The sequence below is a fragment of the Astatotilapia calliptera genome, chromosome 8 (genome assembly GCF_964374335.1).
Source record: "Astatotilapia calliptera chromosome 8, fAstCal68.1, whole genome shotgun sequence".
NCBI lineage: Eukaryota > Metazoa > Chordata > Actinopteri > Cichliformes > Cichlidae > Astatotilapia > Astatotilapia calliptera.
This window is the reverse complement of record NC_137429.1, coordinates 4,480,453-4,500,704: the sequence shown is the minus strand read 5'-3', so window position 1 is coordinate 4,500,704 and position 20,252 is coordinate 4,480,453. Positions and strand designations below refer to the sequence as shown.

The window sequence follows — 20,252 nt, the reverse complement described above, 5'->3', positions numbered from 1 at the left end:
AAAACTAGTGTCAAAAAAGTAAAACAAAAAAAAACAGACAATCATTTTTTTTTTCTGATTAACTTTGTGGATCAGAAAAAACACCCTTCAGATGTTTTTGAGCTAAAAACTTTCTTCAGTCAACTCAACATGTTTTCTTACTCTTGGTACGTTATTTGAACTTTTTAATATGTCATACATTAAAAGGTAAAATAAAAATAAATCAGGTGATGTTTAGATTTATGATTGTTGAAGATTTTCTAAGGTTTAGTTAAAAAATTTGACCTTCTTTGCGAAAACCAGGACCAAAACATTATATATATATATATAGATAGATAGATAGATAGATAGATAGATATTATACTTTTAAAACAGTCCTAACTGCATGGGGATTAACAGAAATGTCTGTGAATACAGAGAATATACTGTAAATTTAGAGAATTTTCCATATTGGGGTCGACAGAAATGACTGTAAGGGAAATAATCTCAATTCACTGGTGTCTGAACTTTTTGAAAAGCTTTATTCGGTTTATGCTGACCCAAGTTATTAATCATAGCTTAAAGGTCTCATAGTTTTTATGATAATAAGATTAACATTTTTAGTTTAAATCTTAAGCTGTTGTTTCCACGTATACATGACTCCCACGTGTCATACTACAGTACGATGTATGATTTCTACATCTACACATATTTTGGGTGTTCCCACTGTGCTTGCTCATAGGGAGTTGTCTGGGGATTTCTTACCTTACACCTTAAAGCCACCTGAGGCAACTGCGATTTGGCGACACATAAATAAAATTTGACTTTATTTTTTAAAGCTTTATTACACCGGAAGTGTAGCCACAGTTGGCTTAACGTTGGGTATCCGGTAAGTCTGCGGGGCGGAGATAAGAACGAAGCTCGGGGGAGTCGCTGCCTGGAAGCGGCTGATTCACGACGGAGTAACGGGAGGTGATCGGCTGGGCCCGAGCAGAGCGCATCATGATGGGAGAGGACTTGTTCTTACTGTGGCTCACATGCGGTAAGACTTTTAACTCCAACAAAGTTTTACGAAGAGCAACAGGCTGCCGCTAAATCAGCAGAAAAGTGAATGAAGTCTGGCAGAGAAGCTTCGAACTATTAATAGGCGAGCAGAAGTTTATGTGGTTTAAAAAGGGTTTAAAGTCCCTGTAAAAGAAAACATATGGTTCAGTTTATAACAGTATTTCCCTCTTTATTTACGCAAATGTTGTTTTTCTTTAACCAATTTACTGTTTTATTTACAAGTTATGTTGCTTTACTAATAAATATTAACGCTCTTAAAAGATCTGATGTGCCTTTAAAATACAGAGGAGGAAACATGAAACAATTAGATCATCTGAGGTGATGGATAGGTAGACACGTGTGGTCTTAGATATGTTTGCCCTTTATTTAAGAAGAAATTTGAGATTTAAAATCTATTAGTAAGAAAGTCATGACCAAGAAAAACGATTTGATCAAGCTGAGGCAGGTTTAGTAAAACAACTGCATTAATAAAAACCCCTCGCTAATGTTTCCCTTTCTTTAAGTGTAAAAACAAGTATATTCTAAAAATGTTCAACAGGGGATATTATTTCTAGTTAAATTATTATTATTATTTTATATGAAATTTTATAAAAATCACATAATTATCCTGGCATAAGAAAAAATGCTTTTTAAAAAGAGCAAGTGAATTCAGTTTAAAATACCGGGAGGTCTTCAAAATAAAACACACAGAAGAACATGATAAAAATCAGCACAAAGCAAAAGAAAATCTAAATAATTCTTAAAATATGATCATTAAATAAAATAAGATTTTAATATGATTAAGCCAAAAATATAAATACGTAGGACCTGGAAATTAAGTCAAATAATGGAAATAAAATAACTTCAGTTTTGCCTAATTTTTAGTTGAGAAAAGTTTTTTTGCCATCAGTCGCTGTGAGGTGAGGCAGGTAGATGATACTAAACGTAAATATTGTGCTTCTGAAATGCAAAGACGACAATAGAAGAGGATCTAAAATCGATCCTTGAGGGATGCCACATTTAATGCAACAGTTTCTGTCACAGCTGTGGCATTTTTTGTTTTTAGGATTCAAAGAGCTCGTCTAGATCTGGAAACTATTTTAGCTTTCTATACTTTTTCACTTGTTTGCAGTAAAGCTGGCATCACAACATCAGCTTTTAATGATCTCACTGCAGTTTACACTTTTAAAGACCAATCAGGTCTGGCCCCCAGTTACACATGTATGTGTAATTACATTAAAACAAAAAACAGTCAAATCAAAAATTTCTGATTTGGAAGAAGTGCAACTCATCCACTTAACACACTGTACTGCAATAGCTACACGCTCTTCTTCTTATTCAGCTATTTATCAATAAGTGACTTATATGTATATAAATCATGTATATATTGTATATATTGTCTGTCTATGTTACTGTTTATACTGGAGCACTGTAACCAAAATAATTTCCCCTAGGGATCAATAAAGGATTCTGATTCTGAAATAAATTTTACACCCAGTCCAAGTGTCACAATCTGAAGCCAAAGTCATTGTTTCACTAAACAGATACCTGGATGTTTGATCTGTTTTCAGAATATTCACTGGAGAAAACGTAAAAAAAAAAGGGCACGTTAGGCAATATTTAAAGGGTCCGTTTCTGGGTCATTTCTAACTTTTGGACTGATGGCCTCATATTAAACATAAGCACTGTTGCAGATTTTACTAAAAGCTGCAAAGCAACTCCACGCCCGAACACTTCCGCCACCATGATTATCTTCTCCTGTATGCTCTAGATTTTGTTATGGGGTGACTCCCACAGAGCTCAAATGAGTGAAACCTAGATGCATGCACTGATGCAGTCAGATGTGAGCAGATGTTGCAGACTCTGTATTCTTGAATGCTTCTTTTTACATCAGACAGTCTGTTTTTGGGCTGAATTTGCCTAAATTTGCTTGGCATCTGCACTACTCCTTCATGATCATATACAGACAGTGACTCAGTGTTTGTGGTGTGTAGTTTGTATCGTGCACAGCTCGGGGACGTTGTCTCACGTGGAGCGTTACGAGGTGGTCCGACCTCAGAGACTCCAGGAGAGACACAGGAGGAGCCTTCAGGACCACCCGCAGGTACTGACGCCTCAGCTGCACATCACCGGTGCTCTCTCTAAAATATTTCTCATGTGATTCATTATTAAAAATAGTGGAATCTGCATACGTTACTGAGTATCGTTGTGCTGGTTTTTCCATGTCAGATAGGAATATTCTTCCAATAGTTCTCTGACATCAAGCTGATCTTTATTGTGTTAATGCATATTGTAAGCATCCTTTAATTTTGTGTTTTTAAGTCATTTTGGATGAGATTAGCGACACCCGGGACTGAAAAACCAACCTCTGTGTTCTCAGCATTTCAACATGTTTTCCTAATAACAGCTAATTTATCAGTGCAGTTTCACTAGCTGCTTTGCAGATTAAAAATGTGCAAACTATGTGTTATCATAAATCAGAAGCACATGTTTGGGTGCAGGACTTTTACCTGCACAGGTATTTTCCTTCCTTGCCTTTTTTCCCACAAGTGAAAGATGTTCAGGAGGTTAAACGCCGCCCTGTGACTTGTGCACGTTTCTCTGCAGCTTTATCCTGATACAGTTCGGTACGAGTTGGCCATCGAAGGGAGAAATCACACAATTCTTCTGGAAAAAAACAGGTGAGTTTCATTTCTGCTCAGCAAATGCAAATATTATATATATGTTATTATATATAAATACATGAAAATGAATTTCAATTTTATAGGAACCTTATTGGGAGAGACTACACTGAAACACATTATACTGAAGATGGCAAACGGGTGACAACATCACCGAAACAAGTGCGTTTTAACTTTATTTAAATGATTAAGTAAAATCTTGTTTGTTCAATCTCAAATGATATGTTTTTCACTTTTTGCAACATAAAAAATGTTTAAAAAATTTGACTTATTTATGTAAAATAGCCTCGAGTCCTGTTTTAAAGGAGAAGGAGCTGTTTCAAAAACTTTTTATTGCCCCAGAAATGATAAAAATCGAACATTTTAGACTTCTAATTGTGATTTTTATGGAAGCAAAAACAAAGAATCTCTGCGTGAGCGATGTCTGTACCAGCCGGCCTCACTGACCGATCCGTGTTTTTAGGATCATTGCTACTATCACGGTCACATCGAAGGCATGGATGACTCCTCGGTGAGCGTGGGGATTTGTTCTGGCATGAGGTAAGAGAGCAGCGATAGATATTTTTACAACATAGGACTTCCTGTTTTATCACTTACATCATCTGTAGAGAAAGTTTCTCAGGTTCTTGAGAAACGCCTTGCTTCATATTTAGCAACCTGGTTGTTTTTCTGCTCGTCGCATTGCTGCTCTGTGCCCGGGTACCGCCGTTTCACCCTTAATGCCCCTTAACGACCCATTACGTCTGTTTGAAAGCTTTTATGTTTTTATAAGGATCAAAGTCACATCTCTTCTGTTCTTGGCAGACGAATAAAGTTATTTCTTTAATGTCGATGTGCAGTGGCTTCCTGAGAGCCCGGCAGCAGGTTTACCTGATCGAGCCTCTGGGGCAGACGGACGATGGCGATCATGCCGTTTACAGACAGGAGCACCTGAAAATCAGCGGCAGGCCCAGCTGTGGCTATTCATCCAACACCACCCTACTCTACGACCAGGACCAGGGCCCTCAGGTCGCTGGACTCTTCAGGTCCAGATCATGGGTATGCTCTAGTGCCAGTGTAGTTTTCTTTCACCTTCATATAATACAAAAGTTTTTATAACACTGAAGGAACCACAGCTAGAAGATAGGCACGTTTTCCTCAGTGAATTTTAAGAAAGCAGATCAAACATCCATCCCATGAATGATACTAATGTTCAGATTGGCTGTAAAATCGAAACTTGACCCCGAGGAGGTCAGCTGGGACCTTTCCTTTACTTAGTTTGATTTTTGTGTGCGTGTTTGTGAATTCCAGCCACTGTTCTGTTACATACGATGAGTCAGGGTTCGTCTTGGGACAGAAATGATCGTTCAGACGTCTCCTGATATCGAGAACAGATGAACACACATGTTCATCCTGTGTGTTCATCCCATCTCGAGGATCTTCTCTCGCACAGAGCTTTGCAAACCTTACTTTAAAGTCTGCTCTGCGGATAAGGAAACACGGTCCGTCTCTGCACCGTCAGCTAGCAGCTCAGCTCTGCCTGAGCTCCACCGGGTAGCAGAAACACCATTAATAGTTAGATTTCTCCAAATAGAAGGGGTCACGCCGATGAAGTCAGTTAGAACCTCTGTGTAAATATATTTGGAATGCAGGACTTGAATTCATTCGCTCACATTTTTATTTGCAGAGGAGTGGTCCTCTTTTATTGTCCCCTTGTTCCATTTTAATGTGTGTAGATGTGTAGTAAAAGCACATAAGTGAGTAAATAATCAATAAATAATGAGGTTGATGTGTCATGTTGGCGTGTATTTCACACTTTTTTTTGTGTTTCCTTTCAGAAATCGAATCCCACGCCGGGTCCTCAGAGGTTTGTCGAGCTGTATGTTGTGGTGGACAACGCTGAGGTAATAACGTCTCACTTTAAATAAAACTTCACCCTCATTGCTGAGTAAATCTGACACATTCGCCTCCTTTTCTCCTGCAGTATAAAAAATATGGAAGCAATACTGAATCCCGTATCCTCGGAGTCGTGAATCACATCGATAAGGTGAGTTTGCGTCCAGCTGTTTAAGATGTTTGACGTGTCTTAGCACATCTGTTCCTGACGGTCTCCTCCTCCGCCCGCAGCTGTATCGGCGTCTGAACATCCGCGTCCTGCTGGTGGGGTTGGAGATTTGGTCGAACAAAGACCTCATCGACGTCAGCCACAGTTCAGAAGCCACGCTGGACAAGTTCCTGGCGTGGCGTCAGGACGACCTCCTGCTGAGGGTGAAGCACGACAACGCCCAGTTTGTGACGTGAGGATTGACATTTGTGCAGATGTTTTAATTGCAGTGATGCCGCCGGCTTGACCTGACGGTGCGTTTTTGTCTTTAACAGCTGGAGAGATTTTGACGGAGAAACAGTCGGACTGGCAAATAAGTTCGCCATGTGCACCGGAAACTCAGGAGGCGTGAATCAGGTGGGAGTAATGGCGTCTGACTCTCGTTCATCAGGATGGACGATGGAGGTGATACTGATTCCTTTTTCTCCTTCAGGATCACCATGAAAACCCAATAGGCCTCGCCTCCACTATCGCCCATGAGATGGGACATAACTTTGGCCTTTCCCACGACGCTCCAGACTGCACGTGCGGTTCCACCTTCAGCGGGAAGGATTGTGTCATGGCAGAAAAGCTCAGGTAAAAATGCAGACCAGAGCAGATGTAGAATTTTTTGCATCTGCAAACATTTTCCCATTTGTAAACCGTTAAAATCAGAGCAGGGGTGCGCTGAACCTTAAGCTGAGCCCAGATCTCCTTGTTCCTCCCACAGGGCAGGAAATCAAATGTTCCCGGAGTTGTTCAGCAGCTGCAGTCTTTCTCAGCTCGCTGAATTCCTGGAGCGAGCTCAGCCCAGCTGCCTGCAAAAGCCCACCTCCTCCAGGATCATCGCCGTGGGCCCCCGCTGCGGCAACGGCATGATGGAGCCCGGAGAGGAGTGCGACTGTGGCACGGTGGAGGTAACCCCAGCTACGTTTAAATATGTCCTTTGCTGAAGGGAGATGCTATTTAGGTTCTTCCATTTTATCCCACTGCTGTGGTTTCCTGTCTGAGGTTAGGGCAGGTAGCGTGTGCAGAGCTGCAGCCTTAAAGAGTTCAAATTTAAAATAGCTTTCTAGTGTGCTCACACCTCATCAGAAGGGGGAGAATTCCTGGGTGAGGTCACTGCCTTCATCGCTGCAGCCATGTTTGAGGATCAAGTGTGTGCACAGAAACAAACGTTGTGTGTCTTTGTGTTTTTTGCAGGAATGCAACAATCCCTGCTGCGATGCCTCGACTTGTCGGTTGACTGCAGGATCCCAGTGTGCTCACGGACAGTGCTGTGAGAAGTGTCAGGTACTGAAGCTGCTCTGCTCCCTTCTAATGTGGCTTTATATTAATCTGTACCTACACAGTATAAGACGCCTCATTCCAAAGCACGTTGCATCTAAACAAAGGTGCAGAAAACAACCTAAATTTGAATGTAGATTCAGAGCGTCAGCGTGCTGCGAGGACATTAATACTAATCACAGGTCCAGCTGTGATTAATCGAGTTCTCGATGAAGTTTAAAACTCTCTGGAGACAAAAATACGTTCAGCATGTGTTTTAAATTATTCCCTGACACATTTTTGGAATCTGGCTCTGAAGCCGGTCTGTGATTTGATAACTAACAGAGCTCACATTCACAAAAACATCCGAGTCTCAAATTTAGCGACGTGTTGGCTGAAAACGTCAAACCCCAGACTCTCTTTTCTCCTCAGAGTAATTTCCAAATAAAGCTGTGGGAGATGCTTTTCACTCAGCAATTTCCCGGGCTTTCTCCAGAATTTTAAGAACATTATGTATACAGTTTATCCCAAATATCAATGCAACACACAGCTGTGTGTGTGTGTGTGTGCTGCTAATCTCTGCACACATCAGCTGGATTCTGAACGAAGCTGCTATGTTTTTCTCAACTCCTGCTCTGCCTAATGCAATGACACATTTTGTAAAGCACACCAGAATAAATAATGATAATTCGAGCCATATGTGCAGCTTCTCTGCCATGTGTCACAGATAGTTGCCAACTTTAGTGAGGTAGTGAAAGTTGTCAATGATTTGAACTTCCAGAATCTGTAAAACATGCAGTGCATGGAGCAGCTCAGCCACAGAAACCCACGAAGCTCCCAGCACACCTCTTTTGTGCTGAGCTGGCTCCCACCGGGGACGTTTTATGGAAAAACAGTCATTAACGTCACTGTGTCACAAAAACGATTGCACACACCAGCAGCTAGTTTCTCAGTAGGTGGTTCTGGATGTTGTAATGAGTAAGATTTTTCTCCTGGGAACATTAATCCTCTTATCTACATTGAGTAGATACTGAAATATCTTTTTTATATAACTGAGAAATATTGATGTGCTATATTTTAAAAAAAAAGTCAGGCACTGTCAAAGTATGCCATGTTTTGCAAAAATATTTCAAAAGATATCTTCATGAAGGCCTTGGAGGACGATCAGAGGCTCGCCTTCTGGTAACTGCTGAGATATTTTACTGAAAATTTGCAGGAAAGTCAGCGCGTCACTAAAATAGATCAAGATTAATACTCAGGATTATGAATATTTCAGAATTTTTTGACAATCTGTCCAGTAAATGAAATGAATGCCGATTTTCTGTTGTAGCTGTTGGGATATAACAATCCCCATTCTCTGTGAAGTTCAGGACCTTTCCTAAAGACACACCCCGCCTCTGGCTAATAAATGTAAGGTTACTCTTACACCCGCTGTTCAGCACTAACAGGAAAGGGAGGATAACACCCTGCTGTTTCAGTTTTTTATAACTCACCACATCCTTCCTCAACTGACAGTTTCAAGGCCTGGAACAATGCTACAAAAACCTACAAGCGAATTATTGTCCAGATCTGGTACATACAGAAGGTCAAAACACTAAAATATTATTTTTGTTCAGTTGAAGTCATCTGGGAGCGTGTGCAGGCAGTCAGCCGGGACCTGCGACCTGCCCGAGTTCTGCACCGGACTGTCGTCGGATTGTCCTGAAGACAGCTTCGAGATGAACGGCAAGCCCTGCTACAAAACGCTCCAGGGCAGCGGCACTGTCCAGGGATACTGCTACAACGGCCAGTGTCCCACCCAGGAGCATCACTGCTGGAGGCTTTTTGGACCAGGTACGCTCAGCATGCTGCTATCGAAGACATCAGCTGCTGGTTTGGGAAGTCCCAGTTTGAGGCTCTTTTGCTTTCTTGGCTGATATCTGCACGCTCAGTTAGAAAGGTGCACCTCAGGGTTTGTATATAAAAATGTGACTTTGGTTTTTGGCTGTGCATTTTGAAGCCTCGCTGACCATATCCAGACACGAGGATGGAGCACGAGGTTATCACCTGGTGGTTAGCAAGCTGCACGCTTAAACTGTACAGCTTGTGATTCCATTAAAAAAAGTCCTGAAAGGCTCCAACAGCACAGACACAGAGAACAGGTTGAGCTCAGTGGCTCGGGTTAGCGTAGGTGAGCTCTAACAGGCTGCCTGTGAACCAAAGCACCACACCGCTGACTCTGAGGCTTAACAGCATCCTAATGAATGAGTTATTTAAAAATAATCATCCAGCCTGCAGCTGTTACACCGAAACATGCAAAAATGCTCCAGTAAAGTTGGACATTTTAACAAGGGAAGTCTTTGGGAACTGACTGGCTTTTGGGGCCTCAAGTGGCCATGAGGGGAACTGCAGGCCTTAGCTTGTCCCCCGCCCCACCCTCCGGCGTTACTTCTTGGTTCGTTTAGGGATAAATCAGCACTGTTTTGAGTAGATGAGATAAGCCTCAAGGAGCTTTTAGCCATTGGTCTACAAACATTTAGATTTTACTGTCATGTGGTGGAAATAACTTTAAGATATCTGTCCAACTAAATATTTAATACATTTTGTTATGTAAGCGATTGCAAAGAAAGTCTCATAAGAGGTTTGTAAATACAGTCCATTGATAAAAGGCAAGACTAACACATTAGATCAGTACTTTTCTGGCCATTTTGATGAGTTCAGCAGCGTGCAGTTAAGGCGCCTCGTCACTTTAGTTATATTTAACTCTGACATCGATCCCACTCTGGCATCTCTGGACGCTTAGAATTTAAAAACGCTGCTGAACCCATGTGCTCAGAGGTGCATTAGTATAGCAAACGCAAGGATGTAGAGTCTCAGACCGACAATAAATGACAGATTAACATGAAGCTTTCCTTCTGTGCCTTCTTCCAGGGGCCCAGGTGGCACCAGATTTATGTTTCAACCTGAACCAGCGTGGCGAGGAAGGCGCTAACTGTGGGAAGAACAAATTCGGCTTCATTCGTTGTGCTCCACAGTACGTGTCACCATCTGTCATTCACCCTGAATTCAGAGTGATGAAGAAGCACCACAAAGCTCTGGATTAATGCTTTTGTTTTGTGTAGGGATGTTAAGTGCGGATCGATGTTTTGTGAGGAAGGAGGCGAGTCTATCACAGGGAAACGGGCAAGCTACAACACAATGTACGGCAAAGAGTGCAAACTCGCCGTGGACGACGATAAGAGGAGAAACCTGGACATGGTGCCGAGTGGCACGAAATGTGCGCCGGATAAGGTAAAACTGTCACAGGGAGACACATTGCAGGACGATTAATTTTCTTTGAATATTTTGGCCGTTTTACTCAGAATCAAACGTTTGTGCTCAGGTTTGCCTCAATAACAGATGTGTGGATGTGTCAGCCTACGGGAAGAGGGAGGACTGTGCAAAGAAGTGCAACAACAACGGAGTAAGTTCAAAATCAGAGAACTAACCGTAATTTTCACACCATTAAACATGAACCTTCACCTCATCCCCTCACCTGAAACAACATCTGGTGTTAAACTGAACCCGAGCTCCATGTTTGCCCTGAGTTTAGTCTGTCAGGCGACATACAGGCAGCCATAAACTTAGATGTTTTAATGAGGGATGTAGAAGAAACAGCAGAGAGCAGACGGGGCAGGAACAATAGCAGCTTCAGAGCCAAAAATTATTAAAAAAGAGATGAAAAAGCAGCGAGAGAGAAAGAAAGAGCTGTTATTACCAAATAAGTCAAACTAAAAGTGGTGCTAGGTATGAGAAAAGAGATGAGGAATGCACTGTTTATGTTGTTTTAGCCATCACAGCAGACTAAAACTGGACAAATGCAGCTAGTCTCAAGGAATGTAACAGCCTCCTAACGACGGGGGAAGAAACTATAAATGACTTTAAACACTGACTGAATAAAATGAAGAAACGATCAGATAAAAAACTGCAAACGCCTTTCAAACACGATCCAAACCAGTCGCGTTGAACATGAGCTCCACTTCCACGACTCGTGTTTTTAATCATTTAACTGCTTTTTATCCGCAGGTGTGTAATCACAGGAACGAGTGCCACTGTAATCCCGGCTGGGCTCCTCCCAAATGCAACGTCCAGTACGCGGATTTACCTCAAGGTACAGACGCTGCGGTGCATTTAACGTTCACGATAAACTATGAAGCACGACGTTTAGAGATGTTCATCTGCTGTTGTAATCTACAGGCTCAATGAGACTTTCAGATGAAAACAGGTCACAGCTGCTTGTTGAATCATTTTTCCAGTGAATAAGAAACATGAGTGATTCATTATGAGAGCCTCCCAGCACTGACCCCGTTTGCTCTAATTTAGTTTCAACACTCTTTTGTAGAAGACTTGGTTGTCTCTGCTTCATGTGCAGAATGTATTTACATTCTGCACATGAAGCTTGAACTTGAGTTGCGCCTCATGATTGTGCAACTTTCTGTCCACATAGTACCAAAGAAAAGGGGAAGAAGAGACTCTAAAACACACTTTCCTCTGAACAAAACAAAAAATTTAGTGAAACTAAAGCTAATTAAGAAAATAAGAGGATGACATAACTTCCTCTGAACACTGCTCTTGTTGTTTGTGTGGAAAATTCCTTTTACATAACATTTTCATGTTGCTCTTAGAAAATAACATTTTCAGATTTGATAGTCTAATCGTTCTGCAAAATCAGAAGCTGGTAAGTTGTTAAAACGGGAAAAAGATGCTTCGTATTGAGTTTTTAGCCACAGTTCAAGAGCTTCCTCACGATTTAGTTGTAAAATTTAAACTAAAATCTTCATTTTTATTTGTTACTTAAAAGCCGTGATCAGAAAATTTTGCTCCTGAGGCCAAAGAAAAAGCAAAAACCGCGACTGGTTTAAATTTAGCTTTTAGATAATCTTCAATCGCTTCTTCCAGCGTGGCTGCCGTTTGTAAAACGCTCCGTGGAAATCCTGCTCCGACCACTTTCAGGAGCTCTTTTGTGATTTCACCCTGGGCCACAAACTGTTCGTGTCGAGGATCATTGTTACTCAGAGAGCTGGGAGCAAACAGCTGTTTTCAGAGAGCAAGAACTGTGACCCAAGTGTGGTCGCTGTGGTCGTTCAACATGAAGTTCTGCAGTAATGAAATGAGGGGATTAGGATTCCTGCATCCTCATTCAACCATTAAACCAACCGACATGAAACCCAGACTAAATATTTACTTACTGAACGAGCCAAAGAAAAGCTCGAGTTCAAGTGGAGAGATCAGGACTTAGACGGGGCAAAGACACACAACATAGTGCAGTGGTTTGGTGCAGTCACCTAACTAGCGAAAGATCCATGGTTTGACCCCGGGAGCAGAAACGGATGCCTTTGGGAATCTATCTGGAACAGCATCTGGTGTAAAACCACACCAGATACCCACTGGTGAGGAAGGGAGCAGCCCAAAGTAGCTGGAGAAGTTGGTCCAGAGTGCACAAGGAGCCGACCTTGAAGGGAAGATCGGACAAATATAAATCGGGTCTGGTTTTTGCTTTTAACGAGAGCTCTAGCAGAACTTTAAGACCCTTTGTTAGAGCTTAAATTAAACTGAACAAAATGAAAACGTGACCCAGTTTTATTGCTCAGAAGATGACCAGATTTCATCATCTGACTCAATGACTCCAGGAGCTCTGTGGCTAACGGAGAGAGTCAATATGAGCCAAAGTCTCTGAGGGACGTTTCCAGCACCTTGTTGAATCTATGCCATGAAGGACTAACGCAGTTCTGAAGGCAATGCTGTTCAGAATTTAATTGCACTTAGACATAAAGAGTGCAAAAAAGGACGCATCAGTACTTAAGTGCAGTTTTACGTTTCCTCTGCCTGCAGATCAGGTTGGGCTGATAGCCGGTGTGTGCGCAGCAGTCTCCATCCTGCTGGTCGTCACTCTGCTGATTGCTGGGCTGATGTGCTGTAAGAAGGACGACATGGAGCGCTACATCGCTACAAGGTAGTTTTCCCCCTCTGCGGTCTGGACTCTTCATCTTTTCCTTCTTCTTCCCGGCTAAATAAATAAATGTTGTCTTCACAGGAAAGTGCATTCAGCTGAAGGGAAGCTGAACCCGTCGTTCCAAGAAGGAAGTGGTAAAGAAAGACCTCAGATCAGTCAGCCCACCTTCATGGAGACCACAGCAAAACAGGCCTGCACCCCTCTGATGGGTCGAGTGACCCCCTGCAGACCCGCCCCACAGGTACGCCGAGCAGCCAGGTGTACGCAGGTCTCAGTTTTACTGTGAAATGCTGACAAACCGCTTTTTGTTTTCCAGCCACCGCTGAAACCGTCTTCATCGTCAGTCACGTCGGAAACTGAGCCGGTAAGACTTTTGTTTTTAAAGACATAATGCAAAATGAAGATCGCAGCAACTTGAGCGTCTATTAAAGCTTAAAAATGAAACTATGTTAAATAACATGCATAAAGGAGACCTGCCATCTTTTTTCCTTACTTTCTGCCCTGTGTAATATTATAATGAGATCACCGTGGTTACAAGCTAAAAGCTCAGGCTTCATTTTTTTTGTGTGACTCATTACCTCACTCAATCTTATCTTTATGAGGGGCAGCCAATCAGAAGAAACTGTCAGCTGTTTCTTTGCTGGTATCGTGTAGACTGAGCCCAGCTTTAAACTCAGCTTTTTTGGATGTAGTTTAGTCTACAGTGTTGAGCTGTTTAATGAAAACAGCTTAGGATTGTTGATTTTTGCAGACTTTACTGGAACAGCCAGTCACAGAGGACTGATAAACATCAGTGTAGCTCTGTGGCTTTATGAAATAATGTCATTGTTGATTTTTGGTTTCCATGTGATCAAACTTGGACTTTAATGTTCATTAGGAGCCTGTAAAGTGTCAGCATCTGCTCTAAATCCCAGTTAAATAACAGTCTTCTTCCTTTTCACCACAGATGAAACCTCTACCTCCATCTAAACCTTTACCAACTCTGAATAAAACACAGGTGAGCGCCAAGGCAGAGAATTTTAAACACTTTTCCCCAGGACGTCATATAAAGGTCACTCGTTTTATTTATTTTCATTGATTCATTCATATTTAGATGTTCTTTCTGGGGATCAATAGGGATCAACTGGTCTGCCCAAACATTTTCCAGCTCTACGTTTTTTATTTTTGGACTTACTCGAGTAGCTTTGCATGATTCACAACTCAAAATAATCCTTATGCATGTCACACTGGGCCTTCGTGAAGCTAGAGCTCATCAGCTGTCTCAAACAAACCGATTGGGTGCCTCTTTAAAAACAGAGTTGGAATACGTGACAATATAAGGGATCTCCATGACATCATGCAGAGCCATCATTATTTGAAACTTTAGTTTAACATGAGCATCCACCCCGATGACAGGAAGCAGTGTTGAGGTGCAGAAGTTGCTAATTTGCTTTCATAAATTCACCTAAGAATCATTTTTTGTTTTTCAGAACAAAGCAGTGAAACCAACCCCTCCTCCCGTACCTCCGGTCAAGCCCAGCCCTTCGCCGGCAACCAGAATAAAGCCTTTCGCGCCTCCTCCGCCCCCAGCGAAGCCTCGTGTTCACAGACTCGCATGAAATCCTCATCAAGAGTATCGACTTGTACCAAAGCAGAGACATCCAGGGTGTAGTTTTACTTTTTAAAAGCGAGTGACTCGCCGACGCTCGGCTCTGTGGAAAAGTTTACGCTTCAAAGCCGGTAAAGATGTTGTGCAGACCGAGGCTCCACCAGCTGAGAGTATCTTTAATGACACGAGACCAACAGCTGCACAGCTGCTGTGGAAAAGTCTGATTTTTTTTTTCTTGGCTGTTTTCTGGTGGTGGGGTTCGTTCTAAATTAACTGCTGCTGCAGTTTTCCTCCTGTGTAACGCGTGTAAAGCACTTTTATAAGATATTGTTTTACAGTATTTATTTAATGAGTGTTTAAGGGACTGCATGAAAATGATTAGGCAGTTATCTTTTTCGTGAATGGTAATGTGTTCAGTTTGTAGCTTGTTTGGGACACTCACACACTCTGTGCCTCTACAAGCAGCTCTAATCAGTATTTTTTATAAGATAATGTGAAAAAGTGTCCATGTCAAAGGGTCACTTGTCCTGATACCTGCACAGAACTGAGCTTGCAGCTCCACTGTGATATAAAGAGATCTGAATGTTGCTGGGACTCATTTAGGACGTAATTAAACAGGAGCAAAGCAAAACTAAGCAACTAGTCTGAACATAATAAGAAAGAAAATCCTAATTATATGTCAAAGGTCTCTAAATCATGGGCCACCCTGCATTGTTAAAATTGCACAGGCATAATGTCAGAGTACTTTTAACATTTTTTACAGCATTGGGGAAACTCAAGCTTCAGAGGTGAACATTTATAAGACAGTTTGCCACTTTTTCCAGTCTTTGTGCACAAATTTGCTTGTAGACTTTCTTTTTTGTAAAGTAAAAAATTTATTCTCTTAAATTTGGTACGTTTTCTTGTAAATTTGACTTTTTTTCAACAAATTTTAGTGGCCCTAATACGCCCTGTTAGGTTCATGTCCGTGTGGCCATGCAGAATCAAAGACGGCTGCTGTGTAACACAGTAAATCAGACCGTTGACTGATGGTGTATACTAATACAATACCTGATCACCAACAAATAGAAGTGATCAACTTTCCTATTACTTACCTGATGGAGATTTGTGTGAGACGGCAAACGCCTGTTGCTTACTCAGCAGTAAAAACACAACAAACAAAAGAATCTGTAACTTCATAATGAATGTGAAAACAGCTGCAGCTCCAGTAAAAGAACAATGGGCAGGAGCTCGGGCAGCTCTCAGCCTAACTAGCCTGAGTGTATTCAGCAGTGAAAACTCATCTCAAGCAGACTGCATGTGAGTAAAGAGCTGGAGGCATTTTAGGAGACAGTCAGGAAATGTATGGGAGAATTCTTCAGCAGCAAATATGCCGGCAATGTTTCACTTCCAGTTAAAAAGATTTTTGAAAGTATATTTTAGGGAAAGTTTGCAAAGTTTTAAACTGTTTTTATCAAATTTGATCAGTCGTGTAATTTCTATGTCCTGGTGAGCAAAATGATAGGTTTAGGGAGGAACTCTGAGTCCAGCAGCCTGAAAGAAAAACAAAATAACCTCCAAAATATCAGAAAGAGGTAGAAGAATCTAACTGCGAGTGACAACAGCCAGTCTGTAAACCTGTTACTAATCCCAACATGTTTCTAAGTGGTGTGAAATGTTGATTCGAGTGGTTTTGTAATGCCGTTATTCAAAATTTTAACGATGTGCTACCCTTTATTTTATTTAAATGCTGGACTCAAAACTTTTTGAACCAACCACGAGACAGCGTTCGTCTGCATCCTTAATTGTTCTTATTTAAATTCTTCTTTGGAGACCAGCTTGTAAAAATAGCCAAATGAACAGCTGAGACCAAAAACAGAGCGACTGGTGAGGTTTCACTAATAGCTGCACGCAAACGCAGCCTCAAATGTTTTTTACCTGTTGGTTTGTGATTGTTGTGCCTTTTTTTTCTTTTAAATTAAACAAAGTTCCAGTTGATACTGAGAGATCAATGGGAAACTGTATTTTTTTCCTTCTTTTTTGGATTTTTGACTTTCATGCAGTCCCTACAGTGCCTTCGCAGCCATTTTGTGCCTTCTACAAAGTGTTTTTTTTACATTACTTTGCACTGTACTTGAAGGTACGTCCGTTACGTGGCCTCTGTGTGTTACTGTGGTTCAGCTTTAAACCTTTTTAAGCTCCATTGTTCGTTCAGTCCCACAGAGGTGGGGAATGGGTGGATGTAATGGAGCCTTGAGGAGAAATTACTGTTTTGTTTGTTTTCTCTTAAACTGCACTGATATTTTTCTAGGAAGAGTTGTGAAGGTTTCATATGTTGAACTGCAAAGTAGTCATTAATCCAAAACTACAGCGTATGATTTCACATGATAACGGTCCTCTTTAATTGTAATCAGTTGCGTATGATCAGATGTAAAAACTTGAATTCCCATGAAGCGCTTTCTGTTGCAATGAATAAAGTGCACTTTATTTCGACAGTGTGATCATGTTGCATCAGCTGACTGTGTAATTCATTGGTGTGGTCCAAAACATGAGAGGGAAATTACATCCGTTACATTGGATTTGTTTTCCTTGTGTAACATTTAATTAACTGACCGAGCAGCCTTCTATTGTTCTTCCCCAGCAAACAGTGTCTTTACTGGTCTCTAATGAGCGGCTAAAGGAAGCAGGTCTGAGAGGCAGCTGCGAGGACTCAGACTTTATCGTCTGAGTTTCCTGTTTGGCATCCAGACATTTTTTTTTTTTTTATGTCTTCTGTTAACTGAAATGCTGCTCACTTTTCTTTGGAGAAACAAGAACTTTCACTGTGAATCAATAAAAGGCTCAAGTGACGTCTTACTGCAGCACAGAAAACACAAACATCCATGCTGGACCCCCTCTTCCCTTCTGAACTTCCCTAATTCTTGGAAGCCTTCCTCGGGTTCAATCACCTCCCAGAGGTGCTCTGCTGGACTGAGATCAGGCGACTGGAGGCCATTCAAGTACAGCGAACGATCTGAGGTTCAGGATGCTGCAGTAGCAATCGGAAGACAGGTACACTGCGGTCAGTAAGCTGAGGGGTTTAAATGATGCTCACCATTAAACCAGCAGCATCCTAAACTGTTCATACAATGTATATTATGCTGTTGTCTCATTAGAGTGAGCCTGTGGGAACTGTAGCCTCAGTTTCCTGCTCTTAGCTGACAGGAGTGATGCTCGTGGGGCCTCCTGCTGCTGTAGCCCATCAGCTTCAAGGTCTGATGTGTGCATTCAGAGATGCTCTTCTGCATACACTGACTGTAATGAGTCGTTATTTGAGTTTCTGCCTCCTTCCTATCAGCTCGAAGAAGCCAGGCCATTCTCCACCGGCTTCTGACATCAGCGAGGCTTTTTCTCCCCATAGACCTCCCACACGCTGGACATTTTCCACTTTCAGACCAATTTCTGTAAACTCGGGGATGGTTGTGTGGGAAAATTGCAGCAGATCAGCAGTTTCTGAAATATTTAGGCCACAACGTTTGGCAGCAAGCACTCTTCCCCATTCAGATCCTCAGTTTGAACTTCAGCAAGTTGTCTTGACCGTGTCTACATGCGATATGCGTGCGATTGGCTGATTGCAGGTTTACACGTACAAGCAGAGCAGGACTCAAAAACAAAAACGGAGGGGTAAGTGAGCAGTTCACCCTCTGGATTTTTGTTATGAAAGGGGAAGATATCCATAGAAGCAAACCTAAACGTGCTTATTTCTGCTTTAAACCATTTTAACATGGGAGTCGGCCTCAAGTGGCCATGAAAGGAGCTGGAAGGCGTTTATTCTGTTGAGATCAAACACTGATGTTCTGTGATACCAGCTCTGGCAAAGGTGTTTGATGGAGTTGAGGTCAGGACTCTGACCTCAGGACCTCCACACCAAACCGGCAACCCTCTCGCTTTTGTCCAAACTATCATAGTAGCTGAAGCAGCAAACTGCAGGACGAAGACAAGAGAAGCATAAATATGACTCTCTGCTAGACAAACTCCCACAAATATTTAATGTCAGATGTGTAAATCTCACTGTAAAAAGGGGGGGAAATGTGACTTTAAGCTCTGCTGTAAATCAGATATGGGAGTCGAGCCTGGAGGAATGTGGGACTGAGTAGAGGGGGCGGGTGCTGGTGGTGGTTTCTCTCCGAGAGCTCGTCTGATTCACTCTGATTCACGGCTAATAAAACAACAGTTAACAATGAGCGTGGCTTGTTTGGCAGCAGAACGTTTCGCCTGTGCTTGCTGCCCACTTAACGAGCGCATTCTGCACGAGTTGATACGCGATGACGAAGCCTTCTCTTCAAAGAGATCCGGGCGTCGACTCAACCCTGCAGCCAGCTGTGTGTTTACTCTGCTTTGAGCTCATTTTGCAGGACGAAACCACAACACTTTCTAGGGTAACATACTTCAGAGTGACCTCCGTGTGGTCTCCCAAACCACGTTTACGTTTCCTGCCTATAACTATTTTAAACTCGGGGTAAAATAACAGAATATTACTAATAACAGCGTATTAGTCCTAAACGTTTCAGTGTGCAGAGATAAGATTGTAATCTAAGCCTATCCGGAGGCCGACAGCTGTGACCTGGCATGACTTTTCGTGCTTGTAACACTTCTGACAAATCACTTCCTGACGTGTGCTAAAACAGTTGATGCTGAGCCAGAAACACTTAAACCAGGTCATGAGAAGAAGAGTGAATAAGATGATCATCTGCACTGACTCACTCTTAAAAAACTCAGATAAAATTATTGAATACCCGAGTCAAGTTATCTCGAATGATACCAACTTCCCCTTTTTTGATACCGACCAAAAAAAAAAAGTCCTCTATTGAGTCACGATTACAGAGCAGTGACCGCACTGAGTGCAATCAAACTGTTTGCATTAAGCTTGTTTGTTATGAAGTCCTGAGAAACACCGATAGAACACTAACGTGTACAGGAAGTCCTGTCAGGACGTTTCCTTCCTTTTATCAGTGATGCTGCAATTAGAGAAATGGACAAGCAGTAAAAAGCAGCTCAACTCTCGATGAGTCAAATCTGAGGACAAATTAGTCAGCTTAAACGTAAAAGCACAACATTACAGTTAGTGAGCTACATGCTGTCACAGTGTCACAGCCAATGACCCACTATGACCATGATTACTGTGACTAGAGACTCAAGTTTCAGCACAAACAAATACGATCCGCCCTCCTCCTCGCGGAGGAGCAGCACATCTGGGAAGCATTTTCAGTCCGTGGTTACAAAAAGCAAATAATATGGACGCTGCTACGTCAGCGGGGACCACCAGAAGAATCCCAGCAGTACAAAAAAGGGAAAGAAATTAGCAGGAAATTAAATCCGTACATGTAAAAACAAAAACAGAATAATACAATTGAACACAAAACTAATCAACTGATCCTAAGTCTGGCAGCCAAAGCCCTCAGAGGAAAAAGGCATTGTACATTTCTCGTAAATTCCATATTCATCTTGTTAATATTTTTTAAAGCTGATAAGTTTAAGCCTGTCTACAGTTTGGGACCACCTGCATCATGCTTCTGATTTAATCAGTGTGTCACGTCTGTCGTCACAGATGCACTTTAGGAGTACTCATCGGATTCCCAAAATCCAGCTTGTTTCACTGCTGTGATCGCTGCGTGATGTATTCGAGGGGCGGTTAAGTGAATCGTGTCGAGGTTGGCTGCTCAA

General features: G+C 42.0%; 1 protein-coding gene across 1 annotated transcript; it reads left to right on the top strand.

Annotated features, from left to right (window-relative positions):
- Positions 1-857: 857 nt before the first annotated feature.
- Positions 858-14,723, top strand: adam8b (ADAM metallopeptidase domain 8b). Its single transcript, XM_026178006.2, has 23 exons — positions 858-1,000; positions 2,997-3,106; positions 3,610-3,683; positions 3,770-3,845; positions 4,147-4,223; positions 4,523-4,721; positions 5,501-5,566; positions 5,647-5,709; positions 5,790-5,959; positions 6,042-6,123; positions 6,200-6,342; positions 6,476-6,662; positions 6,949-7,038; positions 8,628-8,844; positions 9,922-10,024; positions 10,113-10,281; positions 10,373-10,453; positions 11,056-11,140; positions 12,862-12,982; positions 13,064-13,223; positions 13,299-13,346; positions 13,929-13,979; positions 14,452-14,723. The coding sequence occupies exons 1-23, from the start codon at positions 961-963 to the stop codon at positions 14,578-14,580; spliced, it is 2,541 nt and encodes an 846-aa protein (XP_026033791.1). The 5' UTR covers positions 858-960; the 3' UTR covers positions 14,581-14,723.
- Positions 14,724-20,252: the final 5,529 nt, after the last annotated feature.

Excerpts from the sequence above, each read along its gene's own strand:
- adam8b (XM_026178006.2), top strand. The coding sequence starts at position 961 with ATGATGGGAGAGGACTTGTTCTTACTGTGGCTCACATGCG. Across the intron at positions 5,960-6,041 it reads GACAACGCCCAGTTTGTGAC|CTGGAGAGATTTTGACGGAG; the intron begins GTGAGGATTGAC and ends TGTCTTTAACAG. Across the intron at positions 8,845-9,921 it reads CTGGAGGCTTTTTGGACCAG|GGGCCCAGGTGGCACCAGAT; the intron begins GTACGCTCAGCA and ends GCCTTCTTCCAG.